We start from the raw sequence: 22,159 nt of genomic DNA on the forward strand, positions 1-22,159 counted from the left end.
AAAGATGCGTTTAGAAGCGTGGTTAGAGGTCAGTGTGTGGTGTGGTAAATGCGTACATTATTTCTAAATGACAGTATACTGTTTCATTAATTTATTGTTTTGTCAATTTCAGAAATGCATATTTTGTAGACTCGACTTTAAGTCGAATTCATTCATTGAAGGAAGCAGCCGCATTTATTTTAAATGAAGACAATAGACACTTCAGTTCTGTTCCAAATAAAGAGACAGTTTAGATTAAATTTTCATTTGTATAAAACTAAAATCCAGGTATTCAATGACACACACCACATGAAAATATACTATACTGAAAATATACTAAAATATAATAGTTGACCAATAAATATAATAAATCAAAGTGCTTTTATTTTTTCATACAAGAAAGCCTGGACAAATATTTTAACTAGCAACATGATTTCGATCGTATGCAATCTTGTTTATTATCTTTTTCGTTTTTTTTAATACCTCAGCCTGTGGAGTGTTAGCCTTCATATTTAAAATACAAAAATGCGACCTTGTCGTGTAAAAAGATGCATAACATTATTTGAATGAAATAAAGTCTAAAGAGACTTTAAAATACTATAGAAGATACTGTAAACACAGGCTACGGTGAAAATAAATCTTGAATATTTTGACATTCTGTATGCATCACATGCGTATAATGCAAAAAGGTACATTTATAAAACAGGATCTGTGTCCCAAAAGCATTTCAGGTATTTTGACAAGTTGTAGAAATGTCTGTTCATATGTTTAATCTCTGTAATTGAAAGTTTTGACCAGTGATTTAAATTTTTAGTATAGTGAGATTAACTCAAACTTGAGTTTTGTTCAGTGCAAGCTCTTTTAAGTGATGGAGCTCCAACAACCTCCTCCTCCTCCTCCTCCTGAAACAGGAAAAATGTCAATTAATGTATTCAATCAAGGGTTCATTTTTAATTTCAAGAATGCATTTTTATAAAAACAGATGTACCTGAGCAGACAGAGACAACACATCTTCTTTAATGAGAGTCGGGGGCTCATCTGTCACTTCACTGCTAGTCGTGGATGTCTCTTAATATGAGGACTGATCATTAGAAGCATAAAAACCTTACAGAATCTTAACAGATTTTCTAATTTAGTTTCATAAATCCATTTTAAGAATATGTCTGGATCATATTTACACCAAACAATTGAAGTGTTATTGTAATTTAAGTAGGAACAATATGCTTAATTGTCAAAAGTGCAAAAAAAAATCAATGATACACTTTATGCAACGACAATTATGTTGAAATTTTCATTCGCAAAATCAATGCTAAGCATCCTATTTGGAGGAATGAGATAAATTATTGAAATTTTGCACCAGCCTTTTTTCTGTGATAGATTATGTGAGGCTGTGATAAATACAGTAAAGATTAACATTTTTTAAGCTTGCTTCACCTCTCTCAGCTTGCATAGTCTCTTGACCAAGGGTTGGAGGCTGGGAATCCTCAGTGCGGAAGTAAGGCGCATGGGACGGGCTCAAAGCTTCACTCACGTGCTGTGGACTTGAGTTGCCACTGCTGTCCACTTTTGTGTTAGACTGATAGGCATCTGACAGGAAACTCTGGTTACTGTTGTCGTCTGTAAACATTAAAGAACTTGTGGGTAGTCTAAGATGTAATTGTGAGAATTATAATTGTTTTTTTGTCTGAGTGTAATGTTACAACAAATGCAAACCACATACAAATGCAAAGCCAACCAGAGCACAACACAGCTGCGTGTTGCATTACATTAATTAGGGGATGTTTAGAACTGTTTACAGAGGAAATATTGCACTTCCTTGTCACTGACACGAAAGTCTTACATAAACATCTCACGATAAGTCTTTTGTTACCATGAAAATCCAATAGCACTGAACGGGCATTTTCCAACACCACATCTGTAGGAAAACCCTTCAGTTCTCTCCCTGCTGTTGCTGTCCCTTTAGGCTTGTAAATCTAGAGAGAAAGTTATTTTGACTATGAACACATTCCTTTATCTGCAACATGGACATCTGGGTAAAATAAACTGAGGTATGTATCCCACAAACCTTTTTAGTCTCTGTAACAGGAACCCATTTGAATATCCGTAGGGATGTGTCGCCCACTGTAACCCACTTCTTTTCCCTTAGAGAAGCATATAAGATAACATATATATATTTATTATATATCTCTACAAATTGTTATATAATAATCCCAATGACACATTCAGACACGCCCACAAGTTGTATTTCCTACGCTCTATTGGTGTACCCGCTTGTCTGTCACGTAATGCAATGACGTAACCCTCCCCGCCACCCTGAAGTTTATTTTCGCAACGCTGAACAGAAACTTCTCTATGAAAATATGCAACTTACCACCGACGAACCCTTTCAATAGCCGCCATTACTTTTTTAATATCATCTTTGGCTCGGCTGCGCGTCTCCGCTCGCACGGATCGCCCCGACATTTTAACAGGTTTTTTTTAGTTTGTCAATGTCAAGATCTGCCTTTTCTTGCCTTTCCTCCGTCAGCAACTTGATCTCGCGCTGTGCTCGTCTTGTTCTCGCGAGATGTAATAACGCGCCACTGGCGCAGCCTCTCTGCTATCAACAAGTTTATATTGTTGAAACCACACCATGACTGTACAACATTAAAAAAGGGCGTTATATTTATGCAAATCCCTACAATAACACTCTTTAACTTTGCAGATGCAAGTGCCATACTTAGTTATTCAGTTAAATTTCCCATCATTTATATATTAACATTTTGAATAAAATAGCAAACTCAGTTTTTTATTCACACCAGTGTTTATATACGTAGGATTCTTTTGCCACAATAATGTCTGCACAAAATAAGATATGAAATGTTTTTTGGCAGAAAACAGCACAAAAATAAATTAGGCAGATCCCCAAAACATCACTTACGGCTTCTTGTATGATCCTCTACATTTTGAGAACTCCATCAGATTTATTTCATTCCACAATATAGAGGCACGACAGACTTATTCGACATGAGTCAATAGCACCACACCACCTTTGAACAACTTCAACAGTTCAAACAAGTGTATTCCAGTTAAACTATAGAACTCCACTGCAGTGATGAATACACCACACCCTCCTCTATGCGCTCTTCCTTTCCAGCCTCGCTGGGCTTCTGAGGAGAGCAAAGCAACACAGTTTTTTTCACGTTAGAGCCCAGACGAGCTATTGCCAGAACATCGCAGAGAGGCAACTGTTCATCCATGGACATGCACAACGCAATGTAATGAGCGTGAAAACGCAGGGGATCTCCTGTGGCAAAAGAACAACATTTTGACTGTTACCTGAGTCATCCTTAAAATACACGTTATCATTCAGTTTGTCTTGAATGCACACGATTGTGAATAATGAACATACCTGGATATACCAAGAAATCTCCTCCAAACTTTCCTGCGGAGGTCAGATAATAGCCTTTACTTCTCAAATCCCTGTATACACGGAATCTGATTTCCGAACGTTCATCTCTAGGTATTGGCCAGTCTGTATAAAGGAAACCACGCTCATCTGGGCAGTGGCTGAAGCCGGCCCGGGCAGTACAAAGCTGGATTGCCATAGCCGACCGTGGAAAACTGAAAGCTTGGTCCAGGGCATTAAGACGATCTCTGACAGCATATCCGGAGTCATCATTATCTGTCGGACCAAAGACATAATCAAACAGGACCGACAAAGTCACTAGCCCAGCAGTCTTGTATTTAGTACACACATGATGAACTACACCTTACTCTGCTAAGACACCTGTGTTAACAGAATGACAGTTGACTTCATAAGTTAGTTTGATATTTGTTTTCCTACGTGTTTTTACATGTGGCTCAAGTATCCAAATACATTCTTGGTCTCTCCTGTACTGTATATGATTTTTTCTGAAGAATTTGTTGTCGATAGATCACACACCATTCTCTTTCTTTTGCATTATTCTCCTCAGCACGGTCTTCTTGTCCTCCAGGGCCAAAGTGCACTGCTCTTTATAACTGCTCTCCAGCACTGCCTCGTACTGTCTCGCCGCCTCCTCATCTTTACAGTCCTGCTGGAGACAATAATGATGAAACACTTGTGATGTCACTCACACAATACCGCTGCATAAAGCAATATTAAAAGAACAGGTAGATAGACACATAGGCAGACAAACAGGTAGATATTATAAACAGACATGAGATGCAGATACACAGGCAGCTATATAGATATGTAGACGGACAGAATATGAGACCTGAGTGTGAAGTGATGCAGAAGCACTGATTGTCTCCTCCAGCATCAGAGCCTCCTCCTGCATCAGCTCAAGAGGTCTGCCCATCCGCACATTCTGCCGAGGCTGACGGGCCAGAGAGCCCACAAGAGCCCCGATCACACCCGTACCTCGACACTTCTTTATATCTGACACTTTCCACATCAGAGGTGTGGAGCCGCAAAAACTGATGTCAATGACATCGTCTCCTGTCGACTGATCCTCACCAGCATCCATATCTTCCTTTACATCCAAATCCGATCAGGGTGCTTGCATGGTTAAGATTCCAAAACTGCAAAAAAAAGATACTGCATGAACATTAAAAATACAAAATTTTTAACAATAGGTTTTACAGGTTTTAAACCCTTCATTTCCAAAAAGCTATAATCTTTCTTTTACAGCAGGGGTCAGTAAAGAGTCATAAAATAAGAAGCTAGAACGTTTATTAAAGAACAATTATTTACATTTTTTTATGTTAATCGTTCATAAAAATAATATTATTATTAATAATAACAACAAGTATATTTGTAATAATTAAAACTTATTCATATTATTTTTCATGCCGGTTTTTAATCAATGTTAAGTCAACTTGAGGCCACTTGGCTGAGAAAGACAAGGGAGAGACCATCAAGTGAAATCCAAGCGCTGGTTTCACAGACAATACTTAGTTTAAGACATGACAATGCCTTGGTTAAATTAGGACATTTAAGTCGCTTTTATAAAAATGCCTTAGAAAAAACATTACTGGTGTGCATCTTGAGACAAAACAATGGCACTGGTGTATTTTAAGATATATTTCAGGGCAAGTTATTTTAATTTCAGACAGCTCAATCATTTACTTTAGTCTGGGACTAGTCTTAAACCTTGTCTGTGAAACTGGGCCCTAAGTTTTTAAAATACTAAAATATTGTGCCTCTGATAAAAAACTACCACAATAACACAACTCTGGCGTAAATCAAGTGTAAAAAGACGCAAACTTAGATTATAACACTAATAGCACAATATCTTTTCGGCTTTCATCTGTGCATGGTGTTTTGTGATGCATTCACCACAAAGCGTGTGCTTGTTTTATTAAATAAACCTATTTAATTATATGTAATAAAGTTGTATGCAATTTAAATATTACAATTTGTTTTGACAGTAATAATAATGTCATTAGCAATAAATATGTAAAAGCAAATTTTACTCCAAACTTCATTGTAAGCAAAGAGTAAGGATCCACCGTTTGCATACTGTTTTGCACTATCTGCCTGGCCGGGGGGGCTGCTTTCGAATTCATACTTGTATTCAATTTGTCTCATGTACAGCTGCTTTTTAACAATGAAAATTGAAAAAGCGCTATATAAATAAAGTTGAGTTGAGTTAAGGATCAATGGATTGTGTACCATAGCTAACGTTTCAAATCAAGACATTACAAACCTTGTGTTTGGAAGTAACATTTTGCTTATAATATAGCCAGATGTTGCTTAGTTTATTTGTTTTAACTAATAGGATAATTGGATTTAATACAGATATTTGCGTGATCAATTTGATCATAAGGAGACAAATAGGCACCCTAAGAACACAACAATACTTATAGGAAAACTCACTCTAACCCTTTCCTATCTACCCATCCCTCTTCCTTTATATATCTGCGTCACATGAATTTGACTAAGTAACGTAACATAAACTAGAAAACGTTTTCACAATACTGAAATCTTATCAGAAAAGATTGAAAATATTTACGTTAACATTAAACAACACTCACAGCACATGCGTTTCTGTGGAATCACTTCCTTTTAATACCCACGTGAGTTCAACTACGGACATCTCTTCTTCACTTTTTGTCATTGGCGGCTCGCATACTTAAACACTGCAATAGCGCCGTTTCATGGCGGACTCCGGTGGTTCCAAATCGTGTTGACAATAAAGTTTTGCTTTTTCTAAATTAAAAAAAAATCTGGAAAATAACATCCTCACTTACTCTATTGAGAAAAATATAAAGTTAATTATTTGAAAACATGAATGAAGATACACATATTGTTTACACATCCACGTATTCATTTTATTTGAAAAACAAGTGTAAACGAATATTAAAAATGATCAAAGATAATATTATAACAAAGTACATCCTTGATGATATATACATATGTATTTATTTAATATTATGTATAGGCCTATTTTACTATTTTATGTATATTTACATTTTAAAGAATACTTTTTCTTGAAATACCTCGAGATTACATTGACATAGCAAAGAGAGAGAGAGAGAGAGAGAGAGAGAGAGGGTTTCCTTTACAAGTTCAGGAAAATAAACAGGTAAAACAGCGTATTTAACACTGATTTCATGTAATTCAATGATCAATGACTACAAAATAATAACTGATGACCATCCTATTTCCTACGTACTTTTAAACCGAGGACATCTGAGCTGCTGTGGAAAGACTCATGAAACAGTTAGAGGGGCTGAACATCTAGTCCGCAGCAGACATGACTTCAGTACAAACCTTCATTAACTCCACCTCACACAACAAGACCTCACACACCTAGAGAACAAGGGGCAAAAACATGCAATACAAATATTTAGAAGACTTCATGTTTCATCTAAAATTTGATACGAATTTATGGTGGTGCAAAGACCATAACGCTATACCCACAGGGGCCCATTCAGTGTTTTCGATTCCTGCAGTATTATGCACGTCTAGTCCAAGTGGGTGCTCAACTTCATCTCATTCTCCAGAATCTGCACCAGTTGCTGCATAGAGGGCAGGTGGCCTGACTGAAGCTTTGACTATACAGGCACATTTGTGAGGACACAAACAAACATCACAAGATTCGTTTCTCATTGAGGTCTTAAAATTAAAATATATGAATGATAAAAATGAACAGTGTGTAGCTTTAGTTATAAGAAAACTGTACAACATTCATTGGTTAACGTCATGTCTTTCTTACCATTCAGTGTGATTTCAAAGGCACCAGTTGACATACACTGGTTTTCAATCATGTTGCTAAGAAAGAACACCATCATGCAGGCATATATCTTTAAAAAACATGACAAACTTATGAAATGCAAATAAATCATGCATAACTCAAACTTGCACAATGACATTCAGAACAGACATTTTATAAGCATACTACTTCGACTGGTGAGAAATAAAGTTTTACATATCTTTTATGTAAATGAACATGTTTTTCTACACAAGCAGAATCATTCTAACCTTATTTTCCTGTGTCCAAAGCCAGATCCCTGGAGCCTCCATGCGGAAGAATGCAAAAGGATTTTTACCCAGGATAGTTAAACCAATGACTACAAGTTTAAAGACAGAGAAGAAAGAAGCGGTATGCCTGAAAAAAACATAAGGCAGAAGAGACCAATAAATATTTAATGTATAAAAACAGCTAAATGCGTTTATTTAAGAGATACATTCAATGCAAATGTTTTAGGTATTATCACCCACCTGTATATGGGATGTGGCAAGAAGTTTTCTCCCTCTATGCGAATGTCTGGGTACCTCTGGGTGAGAACCCGAGTGTACTCTTCAAACACAAGCCTATATCCTCAGGATACACTGCAGAGTAGGTACTGTACTTAAGAACTGACACATCATCAAAACATTAAAACACATCGAGTTTAGGATATTTCCCTCAACCCGGAATTAATTTCTGGAACAGAGCTCTTTTAATGTTAGGCTATAACATTTTTGATACTACTAAACAATTACTTGCATGCTATTACTAAACATTTTCATTAAGTAAACATTAAGTAAATATATTAGGGCTGACACGATAAATACCACGATATTTATTTACGGTTTTTGGTCAAGATAAAGTTAGTTTGACGTTGGACATTTATTAGACATTCGGTGTCATACCAATTAAGATCTTTGTGTCTGTTATGTTTTGAGCCCAAACTAACTCAGATAGATTTGTGTCATACACATTTCCAAAACATAAAAGCCGCAAAGAGCTTAATTGGTATGAAACCGAATGCTTAAAGAATGTCTAACGTCAAACTAACTATCTTTTTATCACTGTTATTCAAGCCTCATCAGGTATTTTTATGATATAAAGACAAAGTAAAACAGCAGTTTAAATTGCTGCTCTCAACAAATCATGCACACGCGAACTGACAGGAAACAGAAACTGCTTTTTGTTTCCTTACCAAAAGTGAAATTTTAAGAGTGGCATTCCACTATACTGCATTTTCATCATTTTAACCCTGCCGATGTTTGCTGTGGCATGATAAACAGACAATACACACACCAGCCAAGACACACATCTTGGAAATCGCAGCGACCCGCCTTCGAACAGACATGGTTCTGTGGTCCAGCTCCGGTGTGACAGTCCTCATAGTTGAGTTGAGAAGGACGAAGAGGCCATTAACGAAGCATTTGAAAGGAAGAATCTCTGGTGTGTCAATTTGGCACCGGAGGCTGAAGATAGGGGATGGACAGCGAAAGTTTCCCGGTGGAAGTCGGCTGCAGGGGCTTTGTTTCCAATTCCACTACAGGGCTGCTTAAGAAAGTTGGGATCAGAGGATAGGCCCAAAGGATGGTAGTCAAAAAACTTGCCACTATCGCTGAGAGAAGAAGCCACTGAATGTGGTTGAAACGGAAGGACACAATATACAGGTGCTGGTCATATAATTAGAATATCATCAACAAGTTGATTTATTTAACTAATTCCATTCAAAAAGTGAAACTTGTATAATGTATACATTAATTCCACACAGACTGATATACTTCAAGTGTTTATTTCTTTTAATTTTGATGAATATAACTGACAACTAGTAAAAACCCCAATGAAACAAAATCCATTCAAAAATGTGGGGGAAAAAGAGTGGACAAAGAGTGGACTGCAGCTGTTGTCAGTGCTTCAAGAACCACTACACACAGACATATGCAAGACATGGGTTTCAGCTGTCGCATTCCTTGTGTCAAGCCACTCTTGAATAACAGACAGCGTCAGAAGTATCTCGCCTGGGCTAAAGACAAAAATGACTGGACTGCTGCTGAGTGGTCCAAAGTTATGTTCTCTGATGAAAGTAAATTTTGCATTTCCTTTGGAAATTAGGGTGCCAGAGTCTGGAGGAAGAGAGAAGAGGCACAGAATCCACGTTGCTTGAGGTCCAGTGTTTTATGTTTCCACAGTCAGTGATGGTTTGGGGTGCCATGTCATCCGCTGGTGTTGGTCCACTGTGTTTTCTGAGGTCCAAGGTCAACACAGCCGTATACCAGGAAGTTTTTCCAACAGGACTTGGCCCCTGCACACAGTACCAAAGCTACCAGTAGCTGGTTTAAGGACCATGGTATCCTTTTTCTTAATTGGCCAGCAAACTCGCCTGACCTTATTGAGTATAATTTTGATCATATTCTGTGTATATGTTTCTGTGTATATTGGGATTGTTATTCACCCCGGTTATGAAGAAGTATTCATAGGAATGTTTGTAACATAGTTGTGTTAGTAGATCAGAAATCATATTAACTTAGATGAGTATAAGAATCAAGATTGTTTGAATGATAGAATCAATATACTTATGCATGATGGAAATGATAGAATCAACATATTTATGCATGATAGAATCAATATATGTGTACTTATGCAGTAATTGCTTTCATAAAATATTTTAATCATTTTCAGCAATACAAAATCCAGTGATGTTTTAAAGGCCTGACCCAATTAAGTCAAACTTATATGCATTATAGCGCAACTTATTTAAAAAAAAAGGTTGGAATTCCACCATTAGACCAAAAACCTTGTTGCCTAGAAATAATGGTGGCAGGCAAGGACAGTTGGATAATAAAAATAAGAGATAGCGGGAATATACCTGATTGGTTTTGAAAGGAAACACCTCTGAGTAGTTTCAGTATAACTAGAGGTTGGAAAACACCCGATTTTCAGATGCTTTTGGGAAACATCTCACTTTGTTTGACTTGAACAAATAAAGTTAAATCTTTGACACCTGGACCTTCTTTGTCTGAGCAAGATCAGCATTTTTCCTCATCAACCTTAACCTATCTATGGGGTATTGTGAAGAGGAAGATGCGATATGCCAGACCCAACAATGCAGAAGAGCTGAAGGCCACTATCAGACCAACCTGGGCTCTCATAACACCTGAGCAATGCCACAGACTGATCGACTCCATGCCAAGCCGCATTGCTGCAGTAATTCAGGCAAAAGGAGCCCCAACTAAGTATTGAGTAATTTACATGCTCATACTTTTCATGTTCATACTTTTCAGTTGGCCAAGATTTCTAAAAATTCTTTCTTTGTATTGGTCTTAAGTAATATTAACATTTTCTGGCATACTGAATTTGGGGCTTTCATTAGTTGTCAGTTATAATCATCAAAATTAAGAGAAATAAACACTTGAAATATATCAGTCTGTGTAGAATGAATGTATACATTATACACATTTCACTTTTTGAATGGCATTAGTGAAATAAGTCAACTTTTTGATTATATTCTAATTATTTGACCAGCACCTGTATGCTGCCAAGTGACCATGTAATAAAATGGTGTTGTATTGTTATGCCATGTTGTTATGCTGGGAACACTGAGCTTGCATTAACAGAGCCAGTGAAGATATAACAGCCTTAGCCAACGGGTTGGGGTAAATGGTTGCATTGATTTTGTAACGGCATGCCACGAGACCCGGGGCACTGATCGCGCATTAACTGTTTGGGTTGTCGTGGCCTAATGGTTAGAGAGATTGACTCGTGACCAGAAGGTTGCCGGATTCATTCACAGGGCCGGCAGGTAATGAGTGTGGTGCCTTTGAGCTGTAGTGATAGCTGTCCATTGCTTCAGCCAGATGACCTTGTAACAATGCGACAAACACCCAGGTCTGATCAACCTGGGGGGGCGTCCCTTGGCTGGTGTCTTGTGATAAATGGCCGAAACATATAAAGGCTGAGGTGCACAACTGACGATGTGTCGCATTGATGGGAACCATACAAAGGGCATTAGCAGCAGCACCTTACCAAAAGGCATCTTTCACTCATCATTATTCATAACATTTCATAACATTATATAAGTGTTATGAAATTGGGACACACTCGTCCTATTAAGCAAATAATTTATATATGACTGGGTCCCTGCTCCTGTGTGATGGGGGTAGCTTCTCTGTGCCAGTACTGTCTGATAAAGCAGTTCAAGATGGCTTTGGTGGTGGAGATGGCCCTCAATCACAGGCTTTTACGTCGTCATAGATAGAAATTAACAGAGTTGAACATTCTGCGAGAGGTTAATATATTAAGCACAAACGTGACTGCCTGTGTTTATAGCAGCCTGTACTTTAAATTACAGTAAAGTTATGCTTCTTCAATGATTTATTATACTACTTTACTTTATTGAACGCTTAAATAACACTTTTGCACCTACAAAAAAACATCTAAAAAAATTTGTACATGTTCTATTTGCAATTTGTTCCTATTTCATTGCCGACAGTTTACTGCTCTTTAATAATTGCTTGATAGCTTTTTAGCTATATTACTGAGCTGAAGCGGTGTCTTAAGTTTCAGCTACAAACAAAAAACCTGGCAACAATGATGAATAACTTAAGCAGCACTAGAACCTGTGTGCTCATTCAGCTCAGGTGCTTCATGTTCTAGGCTAGCTGCCATAAACTGGTTTCACTCGCACACATAGCAACTCTGTGTCTTTAAACAGATCATTTCAATCCATCAACTCCAAAAGTGGAGTTGAGAATCGGAGTCGACTCCAAAGAACAGCAGTGGGCACCTCCCAGCAAGTTTCCAAATAAGGTTATGATGCGAAAAAAACAGAACAACAACAATTGAGAGTAGGATTAAGTCACTTTTTATTGAGTAAAAATCAGACATGAAGACATGCAGACTAAGAAACAGTGAAACAGTCACCATGATCCAAAAAATGTCTGCATCCAACTGTAAAAAAAATATGAAAATATTTTTTTCCAGGGAAACCAATTTTCATTCACCAGTAGAGCATCTTAATTATTCCTATAGATGTGCAAAAGGTGTGGTCTTTCCTGAAAACATTTTCCATTTTTTGTGTAACTAGTGATTCTCCCACTTTCTGAAAAAGGTTGCTTTTATAAATCAAAGCATTTCTCATTTTACTTCAACGTTTAACTCCTCTTTACACTGTAAATATGTAGTTTCATAACTTCTTAACATTTAAAACTGAAACAGCAAAATAACGAGAGACATCAAAATAAGTAAAACAAACAAGAAGCAGCCATCACCGGCTGCTTGAATCGGACAAATTGGTCCGCAGTCTGGCAGAAATAACCTGACGGAGGAAAGTGTTCTCAGCGCCTGTGTCGACTGTGGCTTGAATGGCTGCTGCTGTGGTGCTTGCTTTTGTGAGAGCGTTCGTACGAGCGTGAGCGATCTCGCCGGTCGCGGTGATGCCCGCTGCGTTCGTGCTTGTGCTTTTTTGCCAGATCGGAGGATCCTCTGTCCCGCTCCCTATCTCTCTCTCGCTCTCTGTCCCTATCACGGGGTTTGCTGACCGAGCGTGAGCGGCTGCGAGAACGTTTCCTCTTGTGCCCGTGCCTGCTCTGTGAATGAAAGTCGTCCGAGCGCTGCTTTGATTTCAGGTGTGGCAGGAGTGGAGATGGAGGGCCGTGGTTGGCGTGTCGCCGTGGAGATGCACTGCGGCTGTGAGAGCGACTTCGGGAACGAGAGCTGTAGGTGCCCGAGTGGCTGCGTCTGTTATTGTAACTGAAGGAAAAGAGCAATTTAGTACGGATAACTCACTTAAACTCGACCAATCAGATATGAGCAAAGCAGTGTGCTCCAGGACACTTACTGCCGTCTGGGAGAGCGTGATCTGGATCTGGATCTTGAACGAGTCGCACTCCGGCTGTTCCTGCCTAATTTATTGTCCTTCCTGAGTCTGAGTTAAGTACAAGGATGATGACTAAATGTACTTCAATTAAACAAAACTGTTTTCAGGTGTGAAAAACTCACCCGTTGTGTGGGCTCTTGGAGCCCTGAGGGTGATCTTCTGGTTCCTTCTTCACGGCCTTAAGCGTCTGAGGGTTTGGAGATTTCTCATCTGCTTTTGTTACATTAGGTGAACCTGACAGGAAGGATCAAATGATTATTTTAAGCTCGAAGGGCTTCTAAGAGCCATATTTACCTTCTGACATGTTGGTTAAGTTTTAAACGCTACAATAAATTTAGATGAGAATTTAGGGGTTGTTTATTGGGTCATTTTGTGCATTTTGGCTGCCCAAACCTTGAAAATTGCTCTCAAAGTGCCAGACTTTGAAAACGAAACTAATGTTTAATCCATGTAAAATGTGAAACAAGCAAAACTGAAATCAGTGACATCATGTGCAAGTGTATTAAGTGTTCAATCTACAGGCATAAGCAAATGTACTCTAAACAATAAAGCCAGCCTACAGGACTGTGTGTTTGTGCTATGCAACATACTTCCTATTGTTTCTTCAGCAAAAAATAGATTTACTGCAACACTACGATCAGCGGAAACACATTATTTTATATTCACCAGACCTAACACACATATATTCACCAGAACAAACACACATATAAGCCAACAAATGGTATTCAAAAGCCCATTTGGGATAATCCCGGATACTTTTATGTGCACAGGTTTGTAGTGTTTCTTTACAATGTGAAATCGCCATCCACTGCCCTGGCATGCATAATATGCAAAATACTTGAGTTTTAAGATGTTTTCATGGAATTTTGTAAACACATCGTTTTGTCAACATCATCGTGTGTACATTTCCGTTTTTTACTTCATATTTTTTTGCAAACATTAATAAATATTTAAAAAGCTATAATAAAAAGGGTCAAAGTGACCACATACATGGTTTGGATCCAGGAGAGAATCCACCAAGTATGAGAGCAGGAGTACCATCAGGATTCAGCCCTTTGGCCTTTAGCTTGGCTTCTTGAAGTACCATCTTCCGCTTGTCCACCTCCTTCTCCAGCAATTCATAATTTGGCTAAAACACATAGGGAAAACATAATAGTTGAATAAAACAGAAGAAATTACATGCTATTCAAACAGGTGCACTTAAATGTAGGATCTGATCAGAGCAAAAGTTACCATTTAGTATCGTAAAACAACACAGGCTCTCACCAGGGCCTCTACCAGGCGCCAGTGAGTCTGATCGAACTGCCCCACCTTAACACCTTCATCACTGACCAGGACAGTTTCCAATACTCTCCCCTGGACTTCAAAGGGGGTTCTTGGGGAAGGACAGGGCCCAATGTGGTTCCTTTGGTTCACCAAAGTGAGGGAATTAGAGTGCGAACCTCTAATTCTTCCAAAAGAATGTCTCTGAGCCGGAAAAATAAACAAGTTTTTGCGCCCAAAATCATCTCATCACATTGGATCACCAACCTTGGAGGGGCTGGAATCCCCGGGCATTAAAACATCTGTGCACGGAGAAAACCACGCTCATCTTATCTTTGCGCGGACACAGCTTCTTCTGGCAGTTTGCCTCAGCTAAATTCGTTCTACCTTCGTCAGCCAATCTGGTTCTGAGAAAGAATCCGACGGACTTTGAAACCATCAGGACTCTTGTCCCAGCTCACCCAAGAAGCCAATGCAAGTATCTTAGCTATTTCCTAAATAGCTGTGTTTTAAGCTTTTACCACTTTTAAATAAGTAGATTGTCCTTGATGGTTTATGCAGATGTGAATAGCAGATGGAATTTCTTTCATGACTTTACTGCTTTTACATTTCATGTGTTGTTTGTTTGGCATTTGTTATTTGTTAGCAAGTTGGTTTGTTTTCCCTTTAGTGTGGTCAATAAACCCGTATTTTTATCAACGCTTGAATTGTTTCTGTGTTTACTTATCACATATGAACATCACTTAAACTGCTTGATTTCATTATGATTTCTGAAGCGGTACTGTACTACAGTAAGAGTATTGTGTTTCCAAGGCCAGGAAAGTAATATTTCTTAGAATTGATTAACGCTCTGCTGATCACTAACTGAATGCATTTAGTTTGTCGTCATTATTAATTCTGCTGCATCAAGTAAAGTGCATAAAATAGGTATGGTTAATCACCATTATTTTTTTGGACGTGAAACAGGTCTAACCTTTTTTCTGGTGTAGAGTTTCAGGGTGGTTGTACAGATATCTTTGATCTCCTCTTCCGTAGCACCGAACAGCAAATACCAGTGTGGCCGTGTTGGTAGCGGTATCTGAAAGAGAGGAATCGTGTTAGAAAATGTGCAAGAACATCACAAAAGCTCACTGCTCTGAGTGTGTGTTACTCACTACAGTGTTTTTCAATTGGATGGGTTAAATGCAGAGCACAAATTCAGAATATGGAACACCATACATGGCCTCACATCACTTTCCCTTTTTTTTACTTACAACAGAAAAGACAGGTGGAGACCATAAAGAGCAGAAAATTAACTTGTACCTGCAGCACTCGAGCAGCAAGGAAAATGCAGGCACAGGCGATGGTCTCGGCTTGAAATCTCACAAACACATTGGTGCGAAGGCTGTCATTCATGTAGTCCCTGGAATACAAGAGTTGAACCACAACATTGCAATACGCCCAAGTGGCTTGATCTTTATCTGCAACCTCCATTTAATGTACAAGGCTTCTCACATTATGCAGAAAGACCAAAAAAATACATGGAGGCTTGAGTTTAACTTTGCCCTTTTCCTCTCTGTGTCACATGAACCACTGTCGTTCTATACCAGAGTTAAGCATGCATGCGATGTGGACAGGCACACGTACAGTGCACACCTGTGCACATAGACAAGCTTGTGAGGTGAAGGACGTGGAGGTTTGTCAAGTACTGAACAGAATGTCCATGAGTGCATGCAAAAAAATAAAAATGCCACAATTCGCTACAGCGAAATTCATTTTTACAAAAGGCTAAGAAACCAGTAGCCTCAAAAAAATAACGTTAAACTTTCCATAAAGAAGCATGTGGGTGTAAAATGGAAACAAACTAGAATCTGAATTCAGAAGGCAGCGGGAAGGTAGCACAAGATGACAGCATGCAACTCATGACACAGAATGGCATGCGAGCCGCATGGTGACCAGTCAAAGTGGGACCGAGGCCATTTAAAGAGCAGCTGTCCGGAGAATGAACGAACAAACAGATTTTCTGCAGTATTAGACTAGTCGGCTAGACTTGCAGGCAGACAAAAATCTTTGATTTCGCTGTGACAGCCAGATATGGGATGTAAATGCTTTCTGAGAAAAGCAAACAGACAGACAGCTGTGGACCCAAACCTCTGCTTGTCATCATCACAAATGAAGCAAAGACTACATTATGTACTGCACAGGAATACAAACACCCTAGATACTAGTGATGTATACTGCAGCTCCAAGACCCCATGAAATATCCAGACCAGTGGTTTCCTTTCCAACGTTAATGTACTTGCAAAATGTTGTATTTATAAGTTATTTTGAGTGCGCTCCATTGCATACAAAATACATTGACAGTGTACATACTTTTTAAGGTATGTGGGCTATGTTTGGCGTGTATGTATGTCGTGACCTGTAAGTTGTCTTTGGCAATATTTGGGCAGGCAATTCTCATTCCAAAGAACGTTTAATTGGACAAAAAATGGATACGCCCAAACCAAAAACAACTGTAGGAAGAAAAGACTGGCTAAAGATTGTAAGGATAATTTTCATACACAAATAGATTCAAGGCAAACGCTTTTTAATTTCATGGGGTCTTTATAACATTCAATTCATGTGAAATATATAGACTGAGCAGAAGAAAGTCCCTGTAGGACAGCTCAAACCATCACATTTTTAAGAATTATTCATCTCCTACATTAAATCCATACCTCAGCAGTTGTACTAAAAATTTAGAATGAATCTATGTTTATCAAATCTAGGTGTTAGAGACAAATCAATGAAGTGCAAATACTCAGGCTTTAAAACAACGGTGAAACCAAACTTAAGAAAAAAAAAAGAGGAGACAAAACTTGAGACAAAGCAAAACCAAAAATACAAATCCTTTAGGACAACCCCGAGAAAACAAGATGCTGCAGGCAGCTGGGAAAGGCCCCCTTCAGTGATTCTCGGGCAGAGAGCTCTCACTGGATTGGCTGTCTCGAGAAGGGCAGCCAATGGGGGGAGATTCCTGAGGTCATGTGGTTGGAGGAGCAGAGTTCAGAGGTTCTTTATGACACTTACCATCATGGACTACCCTTTAATCAAAGAGTAGAGAGAAAGGACAGAGTTAAACCAAGCTCTCCATTTGCTTGAAGAAAATCACAGCCATGAACAAGATTTAAAACAGCTGACACACACACAATCACGCATGAGCCAAGAATAAATCCATCCATCAGATAAAGGGACAGGAACGTTACATAAGAGGCAGAGGGTTCTTTACTGGTCTAGACTCCAAATGCAAAACGCCCGTCTACTCACCAGGCTGTCTGGACCAGCGTTTGGTTCTTCTCACATTCAAGGACTTGTAAGTACATGACTATAATCTGGTAGACAGAAAACTGCATGTCAGGCTGACCAATCTCTTCCAAAAACAGAACGTAAAAAGCGCAACCTTTAAATGTGAGGTGCGAACGTACCTTGTGTGGATGTTTGACGTGTACGCAGAAGCCAAGTTCCTTCAGTATGCGGCGTTCAGCTTTGATCACCTGGTTTTTGGTGTTTATGTAGTTCTGATCGAGTATCAATGGGCTCGGAGTCCTGATTCGTGAAGGAACGAAAAGAAAATGGTTTCCCCCGACCCAAAAACTTCAAGACAATGAAAGTGCCTTGTGTTTGCTTTATTTACAATTCAAATCATTGATTTTTCCCTTCAACCAACTAAAGGCAACAGGTCCAGTTTTTGTAGACTCCTGTAACTTCAGTGTAAGACTTTTAGTTCTGCCACACGTGAAGAAAAAACTGCACCTCACCACATCATAGCTTCAACAGAAAATAAAGATGTTTTTGCAAGAAACACACCAGAAGAACCAACATCAAAATTAACTAACCAGATCAATTCTAAAGACAGAAGGCACCGGGAACACAAAATGTCAAAACTGTGGAGAATTACTCTCGGACAAATCCTGCCTGATGAAGATCTGACTGGTCATACCATTCCGGCAAGTACTTTTCAAAGTTTTTATTATAGTGTCGGGACACTCATTTTTATTATTATGGCTTAGAAAACAGAGACAACATGAGATCTTGTTGACACTATTTAAGGAATAAGCTTATGACGTACTAACTCTGCGGAGTCATGTTCCAACTATAACTACCCCAAGACACAAACATATTTATTGATGTGCATCAAAGGTAACAATGCTAACGTCTCTAAACTCCATCACATGAACAACAGAAAAACCGATATCCGAAAACAAGAATGCCTAGAAAACATTCCTCAATCAGAAACCAATCTTACTAACTTATACTCCTGCTACAAAAATTACCATCATGAAACAATTTTTCCAAATATTAATTGTTCAAAAATCACATAAGTTAAGGGACGTAAAAGACCAAACGGTCTACTTTTCAACATACTATTGCTATGAAATATATCTTTAAGAAAATATAACAATAGCAAATGGAATCTGTTTATATTTTAGGAAACAAACAATCACCTAAACAATTTCATTTACACTGCAATGTCCAAATAATATTTAGCAAAACATGAATATAACATCTAAAGTTTGATAAAACAAACGATTATATCTATACTAAACAACATGGTTAGTACTTTCTGGTTAAAGCTGAACATATACAACGACAAACATGATCCAACATGTGGATACCAATGTTGTTTCTAAACATATAAGATCTAAAACCACTGTCTTAACATTAATTTGTGAATTGAATAAAAGAGTGTAAATTGACAAGCTTAAGTAACTTGGATCTAAAAGGCTACCCTAAATACAGCATATGGTCCATGTGTTACCGCTTACAGGCCCCTTTCATGTGAACAAACTCATAACATTGGTCCAGTGTGTGCAACGTGTGATATTTCTGTGGCAGCCATGACGTGTGGGGTGAGGTGTCTTTCTTGATAAAATAAAAACTTGGATCATCACCTGTGCCGGCAGAGACAATAAGCTTAAACTGAGATACAGGAGTCACCCAGACGCTTCGGACCAGCGGCCAACCTGTCGATCCCCGATTTCCCAGTGACCGCTTTCAGACCACTGGCTTCTCCCGGGGGAGGGGGGGAAGCGACACCTCGCTCACTGTTGCCATGCCGACTGCTTCATCTCTACGTACCATTCCACATCACCCAGGCATTGGTAAATGTAGCTGGTTGCTGTTAGTTGGTTGCAAGGGAAAAAAGAATTCAAGTTAATACCGTGGCCTTGGTTTTAAATGAACAAGTTTTCCTTGTTATCCTCTTTCATTTAGGTTGTAGACTAAGTCAAATTTAGACTAGCCAATAACTCCAACAATATAACCCGATTGTTTGTAACCGATCAAGGTTGCGCTTTCGAGCTGTTTGAAGGCATTTTACTCGCGCAGGTATTCAGAAGACTATATCCTGCGGTTACTACCAATTTATGACAGATGAAGAAACTGAAAAGCTTTAAAAATGGTTTAGAATACATAAAGCAAACAAAAGGGCACTGAAATAAAGACATTGTATAGACAACAAACAGAAGTGCATAGACAACTCACAATATCTTTAAGGATACCTGAATCATTTACAATTTGAAATGATGACGTCAAACATTGTTAAGAAATAATCAAATCTGTTAAGGTGGTAGGTTGATTGCACAGGTAACAAACAGAGAATGAGCCATGCTTACTTTTTGCCTCGGAGCTGCCTTAAATGATGAAAGACGTTGATGACGTCTCGTATCCGCCGAGGGGCTTCTTCGATCTTTGAAGCCAGGTTAACACAGGACATGGCGACAATCTAGTGAGAGGGGCAAAAGGCAACAAGAGCTGTCAAAACACCAATGAAAGCCAGTCTTAAACATTCGTTTGTAGACACATTTTTTTAATCAGCCTGTTTTGGCCTTTTCTATCACAATAAATCCTGCTCAAGTTTATATTTTAATAATTTTTACTATTACATAATCATTTGTTACCATTACGGCCTACTTTTGGGTGTACCATATTTGCTATTATGGACCCATAAAAACACACATCATAACCAGACAGAATCTTAGGATTTTTATTTTTTACTTTAACATTTAACACAATTACTTCATACAGAGTGACACGACATGTTTTGGTTTGTCTCACTGCACTGCCAGTTACCCAAACAACATGGCTGCCATCCGCATTGCTTACATATGGTGTAAATTGATGTCTTACCTCAAAACTGTGTTTCACGAAGGACTTTGAATAGAAGAAGCGATGAAAAAGAACTTGACCTGTCGCCATGGCAACCTGTAATAAAGAATAGCGGTTAAAGAAAATTTGCCATAAACTCTCCTGTTTTGACTTTAAAATCAACGGGCGCCATTTTGTTTTTGTCTAGGCGGTCTGTCGCCGATAACGAACTACGTAAAACCCACCGTTACTTAGCAGCAATTGCATACTTTACAACCAACACGGACATCTAATATATGTACACTAAATTAATTTAACACAGATAAGCTCTGATTGATTTTGTTAAATTATTATAACTTAATTTGTCAGACCTTACATAAATCAGTGGTCTGGTTGTTAAGTAAGTCGACCTGTCAATGTTATGGCGACAATTTATTAAAGTAATTTCATGATCGTCGTTCATATGAACTACATTTACCTGCGGCAGGCGTAGCAGGATACCGGCGGACTGGATTAACTCGCAACCCAGGATCCGCAGGTAGGTCTCGGTTTCCAGGTCTAGGCCATCCTGCATAGACAGGGTCGACGAGAGTTTTTCGTCTGGGATTAAAGAATTGTCTATGGTTAGGATGACTTCAGAATACACTTTATCGCCTATTAATATGCCCTCGCTATTAGCGGGCGCGTTTATGTCAGGACCGGTGGCCATAGATGCCTCCATAATCGCCGCCATTTGTGCCTGTCAAGGATGTTCTAGACTCGGTACATAGAAATAAGCCTAGAACTAGAGCGGACAATAGCACAGCACACAGAAGTTCGTCGAGTCGATGAGTCTGATCGCTGATTGGTGCAGATATAGGTCATGTGACACAAAATGAGCCAATTGCTTACGCAATACTAATACTTTTTTCAACGGTGACAAAATTTGACCAATCGTAGAGAGTGAAAGCAATATAGCTAGTGTACGTTCCAGAGCCGTACAACAAAGCAAAGCGAAACGAAACGATGATAACTTACTTGTACACTTCTGTCATCCTACTAGTTACACTGAGGTTGTACCGAAAAGATAAATAACAAAGAGGCTAAGAAACGCTGTTATAACTACATTTTTTTTGAGGCCGTGGTGTGCCTCCTACCGACGGATTTTGTCTACTCACCTCATGAAAGTGACAGTTTCAAGTGTGTTTTTATACGAAGGAACGTTACTGTGACGCAAACCAGTCGGTTTGACGAACATGTTTTGTATTCATCCGCAGCAGTTAAACCTAATGTAGAGCTGCATATATTTTTGTGTGTTTAACATATTTAACTTATTGTATGAAATAAATAAGTACATAACAACATCCACGGTATCAAATCTAACACATTGTCAGGATAATAGATAATGTGGTATTTGGGTCAGGTTCATGCATTTCTGAAAGAGAGCCAAATCATACATTGTTATCATATTTAAGATGTATTTTAAGAGTATATACGGTCCGTAAGAGTTTACTGGTATTTGTTACTGTATTTTACATACATTTGTGTCTATTTTATGATATACTAATGACAGGTTATTTTACGAGAAGTCTGACGTCAATGACCGGAATTGAAACCAGTGCCTCGTTCATATCAATCCGCTGGTACATTTTAGGACAGATGTAAAGTGATTAGTTTGTAATGATTCGAAGACTTTTTAAAGCGGTCGAAACGCCGCACGCTGGTAACATCGGTCGGGCCAACGCGTGTAACTGCAATATTTATC

The 22,159-nt window shown here is 38.7% G+C and overlaps 4 protein-coding genes across 5 annotated transcripts; all 4 read right to left on the reverse strand.

Moving 5' to 3' along the window:
• Window positions 1–76: 76 nt before the first annotated feature.
• bcl7bb (BAF chromatin remodeling complex subunit BCL7B b) lies at window positions 77–2,990 on the reverse strand. The gene is made up of 7 exons (XM_056765451.1): window positions 2,900–2,990; window positions 2,351–2,615; window positions 2,045–2,120; window positions 1,850–1,952; window positions 1,414–1,596; window positions 968–1,047; window positions 77–881 (listed from the first exon to the last, which is right to left on the reverse strand). Exons 2-7 carry the CDS (start codon window positions 2,440–2,442, stop codon window positions 804–806), a joined length of 612 nt encoding a protein of 203 aa, XP_056621429.1. The 5' UTR covers window positions 2,443–2,615; window positions 2,900–2,990; the 3' UTR covers window positions 77–803.
• On the reverse strand, window positions 2,919–6,038 carry tsen34 (TSEN34 tRNA splicing endonuclease subunit). 2 transcript variants are annotated; one of them, XM_056765450.1, is made up of 5 exons: window positions 5,980–6,038; window positions 4,218–4,524; window positions 3,905–4,034; window positions 3,371–3,643; window positions 2,919–3,265 (listed from the first exon to the last, which is right to left on the reverse strand). In XM_056765450.1, the coding sequence occupies exons 2-5, from the start codon at window positions 4,467–4,469 to the stop codon at window positions 3,048–3,050; spliced, it is 873 nt and encodes a 290-aa protein (XP_056621428.1). In that variant the 5' UTR covers window positions 4,470–4,524; window positions 5,980–6,038; the 3' UTR covers window positions 2,919–3,047. The 2 variants fall into 2 exon arrangements, with proteins under 2 accessions (XP_056621428.1, XP_056621427.1); XM_056765449.1 differs by having other exon boundaries at window positions 3,905–4,037.
• Window positions 6,039–6,912: 874 nt separating this feature from the next.
• selenot1b (selenoprotein T, 1b) lies at window positions 6,913–8,471 on the reverse strand. Its single transcript, XM_056766640.1, is given in 5 exon segments — window positions 6,913–7,016; window positions 7,164–7,251; window positions 7,430–7,556; window positions 7,670–7,780; window positions 8,374–8,471. Coding segments are annotated over 5 exon segments (480 nt in total). The 5' UTR covers window positions 8,424–8,471.
• Window positions 8,472–12,017: 3,546 nt separating this feature from the next.
• ccnl1a (cyclin L1a) lies at window positions 12,018–21,228 on the reverse strand. Its single transcript, XM_056766553.1, has 11 exons — window positions 20,894–21,228; window positions 20,458–20,532; window positions 19,944–20,053; window positions 17,754–17,874; window positions 17,596–17,660; window positions 15,613–15,712; window positions 15,284–15,388; window positions 14,038–14,176; window positions 13,170–13,281; window positions 13,009–13,095; window positions 12,018–12,920 (listed from the first exon to the last, which is right to left on the reverse strand). Exons 1-11 carry the CDS (start codon window positions 21,146–21,148, stop codon window positions 12,506–12,508), a joined length of 1,584 nt encoding a protein of 527 aa, XP_056622531.1. The 5' UTR covers window positions 21,149–21,228; the 3' UTR covers window positions 12,018–12,505.
• Window positions 21,229–22,159: the final 931 nt, after the last annotated feature.

This window comes from Triplophysa dalaica, chromosome 14, assembly GCF_015846415.1.
Source record: "Triplophysa dalaica isolate WHDGS20190420 chromosome 14, ASM1584641v1, whole genome shotgun sequence".
In the NCBI taxonomy this organism is placed as follows: Eukaryota; Metazoa; Chordata; class Actinopteri; order Cypriniformes; family Nemacheilidae; genus Triplophysa; species Triplophysa dalaica.